We start from the raw sequence: 17,323 nt of genomic DNA, 5'->3' as shown, positions 1-17,323 counted from the left end.
ATAATATTTACACGATAAACTGTCCTCAGTTTGGCTAATAACTAAAGGACTTACAGTCTTGCTTTGCCAACTAGGATTAATTGTTTTCTCACTCAAATTTCTACTAAATCCATTAGGTATATCTACATCTGGATGTTGTTTCTTTACATGAGCCCTTATCCCATCATATCTCACAACAGAAGCACAAAATGGACAGCTAACTTTAGCTGAAGTACAACTTCTACATGTATACTTACTCTCATCAAAATCAGTTATTGGTTTTATATAAATATATTTATTACAACTTCTAATTAAGACTTCTGGGCTAAGGTTAAGGTTAAGATTAGGGTTAAGGTTAGGGTTGGGGTTGGGGTTAGGGTTAGGGTCAGGGTCTGAGTTAGAGTTAGAATCATAGATAGAACTAGAACCAGAACTAGAGCTAGAACTAGAACTGGAACTAGAACTAGATTCATTTTTTAAAGAACAACCCCATGGAGAAAAATTATTAGCACAAATACCACTTAGTATTATATTACCACACATACATTTATCAGTTTTATCTTTATGACATGATTCATAATGATATTTTAAAACAGCAATGTTTCCATATTTATAGTTACACTCTAAACATTTTAAAAGCATTTATAATAAGGTAAACTATAATATTTACCTAATCATTTTGCAGATAGGACTTTGTCCATCAGTGGAACTGCTTCGCAGATGTTTCACCATCGGTGTAACTACTTCGCAGATAATATTTAGCCATGATTTCAATTAAATCTTTAGTATTATCTTTAGATGTGATACACTCTGCTAAATATTTATTTCCTAACGTATTGAGTGTATTAGTTTTACATCTCTTATCTAAAATCAATTCAAGGTCTAATTCTTTTTTATTTCTAACCAAATTTATAATCTCTTCTCTAAATTCTTCATTATTTCCGTATAGTCTGGTTAAAAACTTTCATCCCTTTCTATTCAAAATTCCCATCCCTTCATTTATATGTTCTTCTTGTAGTTTTTCTAAGGGTGTAACAAGTTTACGTGCCCCATTAACTATTTTTTAGATAGGTGAAATCGCTTCGCGGATAGGACTTTGTCCATGTTTCACTATCGGTATAATCACTTTGTGTATTAGCAAAGCTACTTCGTAGATCAGTATAATCACTTTGCAAATAGGACTTTGTCCATGTTTCACCATCAGTATAATCACTTTGCATATTAGCAAAGCTACTTCGTAGATCAGTATAATCATTTCCCATATCAGGGAACCTGCTTGGTAGATCTTCTTCATATCCAACGTAAACAAAAGTGTTTGCTCTATTCAACATATTGCTTGCACTCATTGCCACGGCTCCAACAGTTTTTCTTATTGAATCAGGATAAATATAACTAGTTATAACTAAACCCCAACCTATAATTCCACCAATATTTGATAATTGTTTTAAACCTTTTGCTTTAACCATCTCTTTTGTTAAAACATCATCCTGAATTTTAATATTATTTAAAGTAAGAAGTTTATTAAAATAAAACTGATAATTATCATGATTAATGGTATTTCTATCTGTTGCATTTATCATGAGTGGTTTCATATATGCTATAAGTTTATTTATATCTTCTCTTTCTAATTCATTTTTTAAACTAAGAGCTTTTAAATCAAGGAAACCAACTCTTGAAACATATATCATTGTTCTATTACTATTAATAATAACAAAAGTATTTTCCTTCTTATTATATTTAATTATACCATAACGAAGTTCATCTGACATTCCATCTGTACGATTATAATGGTTACTATTTAACTCACTACTTATTTTTACTAAAGTCATGTTCACATTTATATATCTCATTAAAGTTTTTAAATAGATCAGGTCCACTATAAGTTGTTAAATAAATAGTATCACAACTCATTCTTGCTGTATTAATTATTTGAGCTGGTTTATGACACATTACAATCATTTAAATATCTTAAGGTCTACCTTCAGTAAAAAAAAATAAGCTATATCCTTATTTAACCTATCACCCATATCATCAAGTACTATTACACAATTTTGAAATTTATGCATATTTTTTTTGTGATCGTATTTATATCACATTTATTAAACCCAGTATAAAACTTATTAGACTCAGGATCTATCCAGTCTCTGTCATCTTTACACACTATAATTATATTTTTAGCTTGGTCTTGGTTTTGTTTTTGGTCTTCGTTTTGGACTGAGTATAATTTTAAGTATTGTCTAATAAAATATGTTTTCCCCGTAACAGTTCCACCATAAATAATAGTGTGTAATGGTTTTTCATATTAGTGTGTAATGACTTTTCATATTCAAATCTAACTAGACTCCTATTCAAAAATCTACAAAAGCTTTCTTCTAGTTTTGTATATTTACTTGGTATTGAATCATATATTACATAACAAATTCCAATTAAGAAAATAAAAATTATAACTGCGCTACCTGTCTCCATTTTTACATAAAAAATACAGACTTGATTTATACTTAGACTTAGACTTATTAAATTTATTATATAAAAATGCATATCCTACCTTTTGAGGAATTCAATAATAAATTTAAAATTGATAATAGTGCTATGAGCGATATCAGAATAAAAGATATAGGTAAAGATATAAGTCTAACACCAATTGAAATAGTAATGAGAGATGAGACTCCAGATAGTATCCGTGAAACGGCTTCACCGAACGGGGAACCTAATTTCAACATTATTGTCAATCTACACCCAACTGAAGGTACACATTGGGTTTTAGTTATAAGAAGAGAAGGTGGTCCTGTGTATTACTTTGATAGTTTTGGCGTTGAGACTCCACCATTATTCTTAGAAGAATATGTTGATCTAGGCTCTAATGAAAGAATACAACAATATGATGAATCTTATTGTGGGGCTTATTGTTTATATATGATCTATCTTATTGATAGGGGATTTAGAATTAAAAGTGCTTTAAATATTCTAGTTACTAAACACTATCATTATCTTTATCATTATCATTAACATTATCATTATCTTTATCATTAACATTATCATTAACATTATCATTAACATTATCATTATCATTATCAATAACATTATCATTAACATTAACATTATCATTAACATTACAACCTAAACAAAAACACTCATTATATATTCCTGGATATTTACATTGATTGAGTGTTTTTGTTTAGGTTGTAATGCTAATGATAATGTTAATGTTAATGATAATGTTATTGATAATGATAATGTTAATGATAATGTTAATGATAATGATAAAGATAATGATAGTTTTAAAGATAATGTTAATGATAAAGATAATGATAATGTTAATGATAATGATAATGATAAAGATAATGATAGTGTTAAAGATAATGATAATGTTAACGATAATGTTATTGATAATGATAATGTTAATGATAATGTTAATGATAATGATAAAGATAATGATAGTTTTAAAGATAATGTTAATGATAAAGATAATGATAATGTTAATGATAATGATCAAGATAATGATAGTGTTAAAGATAATGTTAATGATAAAGATAATGATAATGTTAATGATAATGATAATGTTAATGATAATGCTAATGATAATGTTAATGATAATGATAGTGTTAATGATAATGATAAAGATAATTTTACATATCTAATTGGTGAAAAACATCAATGGGGTAAATCTAACAACAATGAATGTCTTAGTAACAATATCTCTGTAAACATAAATGAAGATCTACAATCATGGCTAAATGATGATGATATAATTACTGAAACTGAATTCCCAGATAACTTTGGATGTATAAAATCTGGTCCTAGTGAATGTGGTAAGACAGTCTTATTAAAAAAAACTAATTCTAGCTAGTATATATTTTGATAAGCTATACATCATTGGGCCTACTGGTGATCAATACAATGGATTAGAAAGAATAAACGATAAAGAAATTATAGAATTTATTAAAGATATAAAAGATTCACCATCTCCTGATAAACTACCCAAAGACTTAAAGAAACTAATGATATTCGATGATGTTAGAGCCAAAGAACCAGTTATTAATGAAAACTTTTGTAGAGGTAGACATAATAATTGCAATATGATATATCTTAATCAAAACCTGTTCTCTCTGGATAGGCAGAGTGTTAGAGAGATCTGTAATCTATTTATTTTATTTGAACAGAGAGGTAAAGTCCTAGCATCGATATATCAAGATTTCTTTAATAATATTGAACTTAGTTCTAATGATTTTGCTAATATATGTTATAAGGTATGGAAAGAGCCTTATAATAATATGGTCATTGATATAACTAAAAATAAAACTATTAATGGTAAACTAAGAATTAATTGGGATCGGAGAGTTTTGTAGTTATTTATGGTTAATTATAATTTATAACTATACTAATCTGTGGATATGGTGTAAGGGATTCTACATGTTTTCTAAATCTTTTTTAAGTATATTTATGGAGATGTTTACATAACCTACAATAGAATTGCTTAAAACTATACTGAGAGATATGTTTATATACTTTACACTTTCTACATGTTAGATATTGATCGGGATTATTAAAATGTTCTAGTAAATGATCATGTTTATCTCTATATGTTATAACTCTATTACAAACAAAACATTGATATGGTTTACCCTGACACCAATTACAACTTTTACAACTTTGAGCACAGGACTTATTTTTACATTCATCACATTTAATAGTAAACATTTTTTATTACTTTTTAAGGGGAAATATTATTTCAAAATGTGTTATGATTAAAAGGGAAATAGGAACCGTTTAGTCTAAATCTAGGTCTAAGTCTAGGTCTAAGTCTAAGTTTAGCTGTTAACATAGATGGGTCTTCGACCAGCTGTGTTAACACAGATGCAAAATAAAACTCAATACACCGCCATTAAAGTCTATAGGTCTTCCATGCTCATCTTTAGTATGAAATTCAATATATTCTATTCTATCTTTAGTTACATTTTGATACAAGATATTAGTTGGTATAATATTTATCAAGTACCCTGGTGGTTCTGTTAGAGTAAAAGTATATAGTATATCAGTGTTATTCCCATTATCTTTAACACCAGATATCACATTACAATGAAAGTTAATAGTTATAAAACTCATAATATCAACAACTTTCTGAGATGTAAATTTACCTTTTTATAAATTATTTTTCTAAATTCTTGTAATGGGGCTATTGAGTTTTCTATGTCAAAGTTAATGGCACCTTGTTTTATTTCCATGAAACTTTTCATTGTATTCTTATCAGGTTTTATTATAACATTACCATTAGTTTCTTCTTTTATTAATTCTGCTATTTCGATTAATTCAAATACACCTGGTATAACAGCTAAAATACGGGTATCTGTCCATCCGCGAAGCGGTTCCACCGATGTTTCACCTCGGGTATCATATAAGAATTGATTGTTCCTTCTATTCACATTAAACACCGAATTATAAACAGATAAACTAATTAAACCTAATTTTGACGAGTTAAGTATAGGTTCACTAAAGTTAAACTTTTCTGTTGGCTTTATCATTCTAAAGTTAAGTGTATGTTCTTTTTTAGTTTTAGTTAGAGTTTCATGTATCTTTTGTAGTTCATATAGAATTAAGTTGTCTGTCATTTTTTATCTTATAAAAATGGATTTTAATTTGGATACAACTTATGGTTATAATAATGATATACAGAAAAGTAAGATTATAAAGTATAAACCAAATAATCTAGCAACAATGAATACGGTTAATACTAACATTAATACCATACTCAATAGAAAAGAGAATCATTTAAAATTTGCGTAATTCATATCTAGAGATAGAATTTGTTGTATCAGATGATGCTGGTGGTGTATTTGCTAATGATGCTAATATTAGATTAGTTAATTATGGTATGATGGCATTATTTAGTTCAGTTAAGCTTGAAACTAGTGGTGGTAGGACTATTGAATATATAGATCATTGTCATCCTAATCTATTGATGTATAAGTTATTAACTAGTAATGATGATGAATATGAGAGTGGTTTTGTTAGAAATCAAAGTAAGAGAGATGGTCAACTTAAAGGTGACCATATTGCTGCAGGACGAGGTCTTATTTATATGATGATTAAGATGAGTGATCTATTTAGTTTCATAGATGATTTAGAAAAGATTATATATGGTTTAGGATTTAAATTATAGTCCTACTATTAAAAAGAAATAATAATGACAGAGCTCTATATAGAGTTAATGCTAATCCAGGTGCAGTTGGTAATGATGTTAATATAAAAATTAGAGATATATCATGGTGTGTGCCTAGTTTTGATCCTAGTAATGATAATAGAATCATTGTGCAAAAGGGTTTAAGTAAAAAAATAATGTAGACTTTAGCTATTATGAAAGAAAGACATTTTATAAGAAGGTGCCCAATGCTACTAACTTCTTGTTTGATCTTGGTATGGAAAGTGCTATGGAAAGACCACAATATATAATAGTTGGTTTTGAAAATAATAATGTTAATGAACAAACTCATGATACAAGAAAATTTCTTATAATGAATGTTACCGAATGTTATTGTAAGATTGGTAGCGAGTTTTATCCTGAGGATAGAATGAATATTAATTACGGTACCAATAATTTTAATGAAGCTTTTAAAGAGATTCTTAGCTTTTATAAAGATTATAATGGGCTACCACATAATATAAAACCATATATAAATCATAGAACATTCAAAAGTAATTATAGAATATATGTATTTGATACTAGATATAAAAATGATCACATAGGCCCATAAACAATACAACTTAATTTTAAATCTAGTGCTGCAGTTGCAGATGTTATATGTCATGCATTAGTATTAACTAGAAAGGTTATTAGTGCGAATAGTGATGGTAATAAGATTGTTGATATAATCTCGTAGAGATTAATGGCCGGAGGCCTATTATATCATAGACATAGTCTTAGTTATAATTAAGTCATAGTTATAATAAATGATATATTTATTGACTTAACCAATGACTAAACAATGACTAAATCAATGATAATCAAACTATTTCCTACTAGTCTTAACAAAACCCTTAGCATAAATAATATCTAATTTCTTTCTATTCTCTAGAGCTAAGCCTCTAGCTTCAAGTTTAGTTTGGGGTTTGGGTTTGGCTTTAGGTGTAACCCTGGGCTTCGAGCTTCGCTCGCGGGTGGAACCCGTAGGCTTAGGCTTAATAACAACAAAGGGATTATACTTTTTAACTTCCATTATTTTTTATATATAGAAATGAGTCTTTTAAACAAGTTCAAAACTAATTCATATTGTGTTGGTGGCAGACATTATAGTGGTACTAATAATATAAGTGGAGCTATTACTTCAAAAGGTACTAAAATGTTAAGAGGATCCTGCACTAAATGTAGATGGAATAAATCAATGACAGTATCTGATGCAACAATAGAAGCAGAGGGATTGAAAGATTTCTTTAAAAGTGTTGGTAGAGCTACAGTTAACTTCGGAAAGAAAGTTGCTAATAATCCAGTAAGAGCATTAGAAATAGCAAGTAAAATAGGAAGTGCAGCTGCATCTAGAAACCCTAGAGCTGCTTTATCAGTCACACCTGATTTAATTAAATTTGCAACTACTAGTGAAGGTATAAAGGTAGTACAGAAAGGAAGAGGGTTATACTTAGGTACCAAGAAGAAAAAATTGCTTGATTATGATTATGATTATATTATGATTATGATTATGTTTATGATTATAATTATATTATATTTATGATTATGATTGTATTTACATTATGATTATGATTATCGAAAAATATTAATACTAATAATATTATTACTAAACATACTATTATTACTAAACAATATTAACTTTAATTTAAAAAAATACTCAGCTTGTTTTTCTTGTTCTTCTTATATTCTTCATATACCTTGACTAATTCATTATATTCATCATTATCTATTTTATTATCTTTCATTGATTTAGTATATAGTTTATTAAACTTGTCGCTAAACTGTTTACTTAAAATATACATTTGTGAATACTTTATAATTTTATTTCTTATTTTAGTATTAATTGTTTTTGATAATGAACCACAAACAGTTGCCGTAGCAAAAGCTGTTAGTATAGAATAAAGTCATCCTATACCTGTTAATGCAACAGATGTTGTTGTTGCAGTTGTTGCTATTGATGATAATACTATTTCTGTTATCTCAGCTATGTTAATATAATTTTTATATCTACTTAACTTCTTATTATAGTTATTAGTTTCAGTTTATTATTATAGTTATAGTTATTAGTTTCAGTTTCAAAAAAATTTCTAATATCTTTTATAATGTTAATATTGTTATTAAATTTATTATTAGCAAATATCTTTTCATTTATTAATCGTTCTGCTACTGATGACAAATCTGGATATAGTAGTCTCTCACTCGGTGCTGTTGGTTGACTCATGGACTCCGTCATAGCTTTACTTATTTTCATTAGTAAAAAAACTTTCTATTTCTTTCGTTATATCTTCTTGTTTAAAACCATAATGCTCCCTAAGTCTTGCTAGCTCTTTATTATCAACTAAAGTACTTCGCAAAAGTATAGCAATTATACATTGTACTATTCTCCTTTTATTCTTTATAAGTGCTTCATCAGCGGCAGAATTAGTCTTTTTATTAATTTCTTTTAATTCTTTTAGACCCGTAGTAAACATATCAACTAGTTGTATGTTAGTGATATTCTGATTAAACTTATTATTATCAAATTCTTGTTTTAATTGATTATATTTAGAGATAGTATCAGCAGCAACTTTATTACAAAACTTAACAGTATTTGTGACTTCATTTGCTGATTCAATAAATTCTTTAATTAGTTCTTCATTAACTTGTGTTTCATTTAGTTGTAATGTTTTAGTTGTAACTTTATCAAAGTCACCCTTTCTTTGTTCAGTTATGTTTCTACTTAAAATGTCTATTTCATTAGAAGAGGATAATAAGTTATTGTCTCAATACTCTTTATTAACAACATCTTTTTCATCTATCGGAGGATGTACATTCGTAATTTTATAGGTATCCTTCTATCAATATTATCATTATCTTCTAGGAATAACCCACGAGCCCTACTTAGTGTTAAGTTGTTTCCATTCCCCATATGATGCTTTGCTTGGTTAAATCTATTTCTTGTCATTATTTATATTAAGAAATATAATTAATGATTCTAACACCTTATTATTAGATTCAAAGTCAAACTCGGAATTTAATAGTTCCTGTTCATAGTATTTACCTTCTATTATCTCTCCATTCATGTCTCCTATTTTATATGTTGGTGGTTGTGTTTTTAGAACTTCATTAACTTTAAACAATTCTCTATTCCAATTAGAAGTGTAACCTTTAGAGAAGATATTGCGTTTATCTACATTTCTAACATAATCACCAACTTTAAATTTTGGTTCAACCTTAGTAGAAGTAGATATCATCTAGGAAGCAGGTTCCCTGATATATCTAACTTTGTCAGGATTATTAGAAGCATCAACTGGTGTCATATTAATTGTTGAATGAATCTTATTGTTATATGTTATGACTGCATCATTTAGTATATTTACCCAATTACCATCACCATTGATGAACATTGGTTTATTTATTATGTCTAATAATGTTCTATTGAATCTCTCTATGAATACAGCCTTTAAATCGCTACAAGTAGAATATAGTTTTGTTTCATATTCTTTAAGTAAAGATTTAAATATTTTATTGTAAAACTCACTACCTCTATCTACCCATAACTTTTCTGGTTTTCTATGTTCAGCGCCACCTTGTGGACCTTCTGATAGGATTGTTTTACAACCGTTAGTTATAGATAAATCACATTTGTTCTTTAATGGAAAAGCCCATGCATATTTTGTGAATATATCTATAACTGTTAATATAAACTTATAATTATTATTGTATTTACTTAGAGATGATTTATCAATTAAATCAGCTGACCATGTTTCATCTTTATATAATGGTATTATTCTTTCCCTTCAAAACTTTGTTAGTTGAGGGCTAAATACTTCTTTAGCTAATAGTTGTTGTTGTTTTTCCATTATTCATTTACCATAGTTAAAAACAAAATTATCTAGTTGCTCTTGATTATTTGGGTCTTCATTATTTGGGTCTACGTAGTGGTGGCAACTTTGTTGGTTAGGGTTGCCATTTAAACCCCTACCATATACATCATCCTTTACCCCTATTATACGTTTTATTGCTCTATATCTAGCACTTTTCTTATCCCCTTTTCCTAAATCATATCCAATATCAAATAAAAACCTTTTAATTTTGTTTTCATCTTCCTCGATTTCACCATATTTTATATTTGGGTTAGTAAGAAAGTTTATAAACACATCTGAAAATTCATATATATTATCCTCAACTATAAATGCATTTTCTTGATAAATTAGCTTAACACCATTCGTTTCAAATTCAGCGATATCTAAATTTCCGAACTTTAACTTTAATTGAGGGTTAGATTGAACTGACATTAAACTATTAATTTGAGCTGTGTCTTTATCTACTAAAAGTCCTGGTTTATCTCGAGCTTCCTCTACAGCTTTGCCATTGGACTTCAAAAAAGCTTCATTAAACTGGAGGCCAGCTTGCTGGATCAACTTAGTTTGTTTATCTAACTCTTGATTTTGCCAATCTATTTCCCTTAATATTTGTTCACTTAATGCTAGATTGTGTTCATTGTTTGCATTTAGTGTTTTAGTTAGAGGATCAAATAACTCTTATATTTCACCATATTATTCTTGTTGTATTAATTTATCTTCTAATCTATTCTTTCTGTTTTGTTTTTCTAGATAGTTTAATTCTATACGTTCATCTAGCTTAGTCATTTTTTTGTATTAAAATATTTTACTAAGTATGAATTAGATCTATAATTATAATTAAAATAACTAATTATAATAACTCATTATATAATATAATAGCTGCTTCTATTAATTTTCTATTGCTATCGATAGTTAATTCTTTAATATCATTAATCATGGAACCTGCTTCACAGATCAGTTTATCTACATCCTTATCCTTATATAGTTTCTTAATCGGTGAAGCCGCTTGGCTTGCCACAGACAAAGTCTGTTCTCGGATCCTATTTATCAAACCCCTTTTAAATAAATATAGTTCCTTATCATAAGGATAACTTTTTATATTGTTTACATAAAACCTTTTATCATCAAATATATTTAAACTAATCTTACTTGTTTTTGTAGTTGTCATGCTATCCCCAACTTTTTGTATTCTGCATTCATCTACTGTTCTCTGTGTATCATTCATTAATGCATCATAATAATCTATGCACCTAGCATTATTATGCTTCTTTATTCCTTTTTCTTTAGTGTTTTTAGGATAATTTTTGAAGCTATATGTTTTGGGGGACAATGCTATAAATTCCTCAATAATCCTACTCCCCAGCTCGTGCTTAAACTTGCCAGGGACTTTATTATTAGTTTTTATATGTATGTCTAGATTACTTAAGTCCATATGCTCATCACTAACTTTACCTTCACTATAACTTAATACGAAACTGTCCGTATTCATACAGTGAAGTGTTAGATCTTTGAGGGATGGTTGTAGAATATTATAGAATACATCAAACATATGTAATTTGCTAAGTTCGAGTATTGTTACTCCTACATAAACAGGTGAGCTATATTCTATTTTTTTCTTTATATATTCTATTTGGCTATAATCTCTATATCCAGTTATATTCTTAAATGTTGGTTTACTTACACTTTTCATTATCTTTTCTTCATTTGCTTTGAAAGAAGTGTAGAGGATTCATTCACATTCTTCCATATAGGGAGTTATTCATTAATTTCCTTACATCCTTTTCTTCTTCAGTTTTAGCTGTTGCTCTTTTATTTGTATTGTTTTGTATATAATCTCTACACAAATAATCTTGTTTAAATTTAATTATTCTATGTATTTTTGTTACTTTTACTCCCATCTTATCATAGAACTTTAACATCCTATAATGAACCATATATTCTGTTTTGCTGTTTTGGTCTAAGATTAATTTCTCTGATCTTGCTTTGCCTCCATCTCTTTCTCTGTAACCTAATTCATTATCATTTATCTTTCTCTTATTAGGCATTAGTGCTAACTGTTCTCTTCTCTCTTTACATTCATTAGTATAATCAATATCACAAACTATATAGTAACCATGATCACTATCATCTGGAGTATTCAATATTGCATCGAGGAACCCGCTTGGCTTGCCACGGACGATGTCCGTTCGCGGATCTAGAGTAGTAGTAATAAACTCAAAATCCTTATAAGGTAACTTTTGCATCATTGCATAACCATATAGGTTGTTTGCGTCTATGTACCAGATATTTCTGTTATGGGACTTTATCCCTGTTTCACCATCCGCGAAGCGGGTTCCCCGATTGTTGACTATCCTATGTCCCATTATACCGCATATGCCTCCTCTCTTTGCATCAACAAAATCATCTAGCATTTGTTTATCTTGCAATGTATCTAAGGTAACACCGCTTGAAATTAACCAACAATCAAAACTATAACCTGGTAGACTTACATAGTGTTGTGGGTTGAGTCCAAATTCTTTCATACTTAATTTGACATATTCATTCATGCAGTAGTCTAAAATTTCCACATAATTCTGTAAATACTCTGCAGTTAGATCTCTACCAGTTTTATGACGGTTGTCTTTATTAAAGCTATTGACTTCTTCTTGTGTTGGTAATTTATTATGTAGTGAGGATTTGAAGTCTTCTATTTTTAGATTACCTATAGCTTTATCATAGGTAGCTTTGCTACCCTTGGTAGTGGAACTACCATACAACTTCGTCCTGGTGCCCAATTGGTTTGAATCCAAACCAAAGTATTCATGTGGATATAATGTTTTAGTTTTACATCCGTATATCTTTGCTATTTGATCTAGAGGCATAGCTAAGAAGTTATAACTATCTAAGAATTTGAGACAACCAATGCTAAACATCTTAGACTTACCAGCAGCTAGTGGTATGTTATCTACTTTTCTTTTATCATTATTCTGTTTGAAGAGTTCACTGTATAGTAGGTTGAAGTCATAGCCAGAGCCATTATGAAATATTACTGGAATGAAGTTTTGTTGTTTGTATATTAGATTACATATTTTACATGCTGGTCCTCTATTTTTACCAGTTTCATGACAATGATCTCTTACTTTATTAATACATGTCTTGCTGCAGATATGACAAGTGTTATTAGTTTCATGATATAATTTGTCTTCTTCTGTGAATATCATCTTTTCATTATGTTTGAAATTATTCTCTGTTTCTATTTCTAATAGATCTCTAGCAAATCTTTTGATGCAGCCTAGACCGAAATAGTGCTTGAAGTTACCTTGCCAGGTGTAACACACAGCTATTGGAATATGTTCAGCTATTACATATTTATGGGTCTCCAACCATCCGGGAACCAGTTTCACCGATGCTTCGCCAAAACCATTAGCTGAGACTTCAACAATGCAACATTCTATATCGGCAGTTATATTTTTTATATTCTGACGTTTGTGTTCATTTATAAAAGTAATAAATTTTTTCTTAGGAAAAACAATCTCTGGTTTGAATGAGTTGTTGCATTCGTGTTTATCATATTTAATTTGTGAGTTAAACCAATAGGTACACCTATCGCAATAATAATATTTAATGTTATTTTTATTTGGGCGATCTAACAGGGTTTCGATATTTTTTATTAGGGCACAGTGTTCTATTTGACCTTTACTCCAAACTAGTATTCTTACATCTTTTCAATCTTTATTAAAATCATCCACTTGTTTAAACAATTCTACTTTACCTCCACCACAGGGGGTGTATAACCAAATATTAAAATTGTATAATTTCTATATTCTTAATATATAGCCGAAGTCATCTTCATGTTGTTGTCTTGGTTCAATTAGTTTACCTACATATTTACTTTCTCGAGTTGCATTACCTATGACTGGATGTAACCATGCGCTGATAGTTAGTTGCAAGCAGTTGTATTTATAACTTCGTATATTTAATATCGATTTAGAGTTTTTGAGATCAGCTGGTAAATCTATATGGGTACCAATAGATGCTTTAGTTGGTTCAATGTTTAACTGAATACTTCTTATTCTAAGAAACTCGAAATCATAACCATAACCTTCATATATTTCCTTTTCATTATCTAGCCAATACTTTATGTCTCCATTTTCGTATATTGCGTAATTAATAATATAGTCAGTATTGAAAAATATTTTAGTAGTTTTAACTTCTTCTTTGGTTCTCTTTTTATACTCACACTCGGCAGTGATCTTATATTTAAAACTCTTAACTTTTCTGAGCTGGTAACAGTTTTTAATTTCTTCTAAAGAGTAATTAGTTGCTTCATCTATATCTTCAATGTAATTCCCACCGTTATCTGTAATATAAAACTCTCTCATGTTCTGACTGGAGTTTATATCGAAGTCTTCTGTGTTTTCTAGATACTTACGATTATGACTATATGAGTGAGTACTTAGAGCTATTTTATTCCTAAATTCTTCATGACAATCTTTACATATAAACCTAATTTTAGAGTAGATATTGTTTTCAGTTTCACTTTTAATAATATCCCTAGTTTTAAAAATATAATCATCTTCATCTGAATTATACACCCTCTCCAAGATTTCTTCTTCATCGGACTCAAACATTTTCTCCAATAGTTCCTTATGTTTGAGATCGTATGATTGATGCCTGTATAAACCCTTCTTTGTTTCAAAGGATAAATTACAGACATCGCAGAAGTTTATGACACTAGTCTTAGTTGATTGAGACATGATGTATTTATTTAGGGAAATAAGCAAAAAATAATTTTTCGAAAAATAAAAATGACATGCAATAAGTGTATAAATAAACCTTGGAAAGAATGTTGTAATAATTGTAAAGAATTAGAATATTCTTGTTATGTATGTAAAAATATGGTTAAAGTGAAAGATTATATAGAACATTTGGGATATCATTATTCTGATCCTGATCAATATCTAACATGTAGTATGTGCAATGTTTAAAAACATATATCATTATATAGATTTAGAAATACGAAATGTAGACTATGTATTTATCTTCTTAGATATAGATATGGTCACACTAGAAATCAATTCAGGGAGCATGTTTATAAGTATAATATTCAAGAAGCTAATTCTTCTTCTTTTAATTTATCTGTGATGTAGTTTTGGTTTTTATTGAGATATCTGCGAACGAGCTCTGCTCGTGGTAAACCAAGCAGGTTGGTATGCCAAGGACGGAGTCCGTTCCCTGATATTTCATTTAGACCTTTCTTCTTAATTGATATTGCTTTATTTTTTATTATTATTTTCTAGAATTAGGCCATTTCTTAATTTAATGTTAGAATTAGAGTGAATATGTAGTAGTAAATAAGAACAAGGATCCTAATATTATATTAATATTAGCAAAAAGTAAAAAGAGCTAAGGTGGTTTGTTTGTTCAAGTTTTTTCTCAAGTTTGTTTACGTGCTTGTTACACGGTCTCACTAGTTTTATATTAGTATCTGGTGACGTCCACTGGAGTGAGTGGGGATAGAACCCAAACTATCCGTCTGATAACGGTTAATTACCAGCTTAACTCGACACTAGTGGTTTGCACTAAGTGAGACAAGAAATGATAGATTTAAAATATAAAAGAAGTGAATATAGAGAGAATGTATAGTAGTGGATAAAACAAGGAAACCAACAAGTAGTAAAATTTGGCCCTATTCGACATGCGCGATTAGCGTTAGGAGAAAGGGTCAAATTTTACTGGTGGTTGGTTTCCTTGTTTTATCCACTACTCCCGAGCCCGTGGGAACGCTAGATTTCAGATGAAAAATTGTTTAATTTTGTTTCTAACACTGCTCCCCTGGTGGGCGCAAAACGTGTATTTTAACAAGGGCACGTGCTTTTTCGGATCTTTTCCGTTTGTGCCCCCCCCGCTTAGTGGGTACAAATTATTTGCACCCCCAAACGCACGTGGCGTATTTTTACATGATGATTTACTATGCAATGACACGTGCTTCTGTAATTGGGGGTGCATAACGAACTGAGGGGGGGGGGGGGCACAAACGGAAAAGATCCGCTTTTGTTATACTGTAACAAAAGGCACATTGTGATTGTGGTTTGCAAACGATAGAACAAGACATGGGGAGTTTGGACGGGTCATCAATTAGGTTTACCTCAAGTAGTGACAGACGCGCTCGATGTGATCGGAATCCAAGCTGGACAGAGGCACTTTGTCATTTGAGGTGATGTGCAATAAGAATTGATTGAAATCTGCTGAAAGTTTGCCCTTTGCAGCCAACAGGGAGAACACATCATCAGAGGAATCTGTTACTACGAGCAGAAAGTACCTGTCAATGGACACAAAAAAGATGATCATGAGTTAGTGTGTATATACTATGACTATTAATATTAGACCCGTCGGAGTTATTATGATAGGACCGATAGACCAGAAGGACAACGAGTGCAATTATTAATAAAGAGTGTCAAAAAGCAGTTCCCTAATGTGCTGAATTTAAAAACGTAATTTTGGTGCCCAAATTTATTTCCAATTTATTATTGCATAGATATCGGACACTGGAATTCATTGCGTTTCGCTATAATCGAGAAGACAAAATTTAAACTCAAGTGCGACAAAATTTAAGTGTATATTAGACTACTGCTTTTTGACGTATAGAGTTTTTAATAGACCGATGCGAGGAGGGGGGACTAAACTGCAAAAAAACTGACTTTCAAGGTGTCACGACTTCTTACTCAATTCCATTTTATCCAACTTGCCATTTTACCCAATGCCATTTACCCAATGCCAACTTTAATTTCCCCTAGTGTTAAAACTACCAGATCAACTATTTAGCTGACTATAGAATTAATATGGCCCGTGGCCAGAAAATGGCATTGGGTAAAATAGCAGGTTCGGTATAATGACATTGGGTAAAATGGAATCGGGTAAATTGTCCTGACACCAAATCAAATCGCTACATAATTAAATGGCCCGTGCGACTTGAAATGAAACTAGTTCAACCACAAATCGGATAATGGAACGAAACGATAAAAGAACATTTGGTAAGTTGGCATTGGGTAAACTGGCAGGTTGGGCAAAAATGGCATTGGGTAAAATGGCATTGGGTAAAATGGCATTGGGTAAAATGGCTTTGGGTAAAATGGCATTGGGTAAAATGTCATTGGGTAAAATGTCATTGCGTAAAATGGAATTGGGTAAATTGTCATGTAACCAACTTTAACACCAATAGTTGATGTTTTCTCAACATCTTCTGGGGTGAGTAGTACACTTACAGACTAGTGAACCTCCAAGACAACTGCTGTGCAAGATGACAAAAAAGTCGAGAGCGTAAGACGAAAAATCAATGAAG

At 30.0% G+C, this 17,323-nt stretch overlaps 1 protein-coding gene across 1 annotated transcript in view; it reads right to left on the bottom strand.

The window, feature by feature from the left end:
• The window catches only part of LOC142338166 (proteasome adapter and scaffold protein ECM29-like), a 212,565-nt gene that overhangs the window by 8,896 nt on the left and 186,346 nt on the right, over nucleotides 1-17,323 (bottom strand). The window contains exon 11 of the mRNA XM_075387803.1: nucleotides 16,130-16,303. Within this exon, the coding sequence (XP_075243918.1) occupies nucleotides 16,130-16,303 (174 nt within the window). The remainder of the gene's footprint in view (nucleotides 1-16,129; nucleotides 16,304-17,323) is intronic.

Source organism: Convolutriloba macropyga, chromosome 4 (genome assembly GCF_964194025.1).
Source record: "Convolutriloba macropyga chromosome 4, txConMacr16.3, whole genome shotgun sequence".
In the NCBI taxonomy this organism is placed as follows: Eukaryota; Metazoa; Xenacoelomorpha; order Acoela; family Convolutidae; genus Convolutriloba; species Convolutriloba macropyga.
The sequence above is the reverse complement of the archived record's forward strand: the minus strand, read 5'-3'. Positions and strand labels throughout refer to the sequence as shown.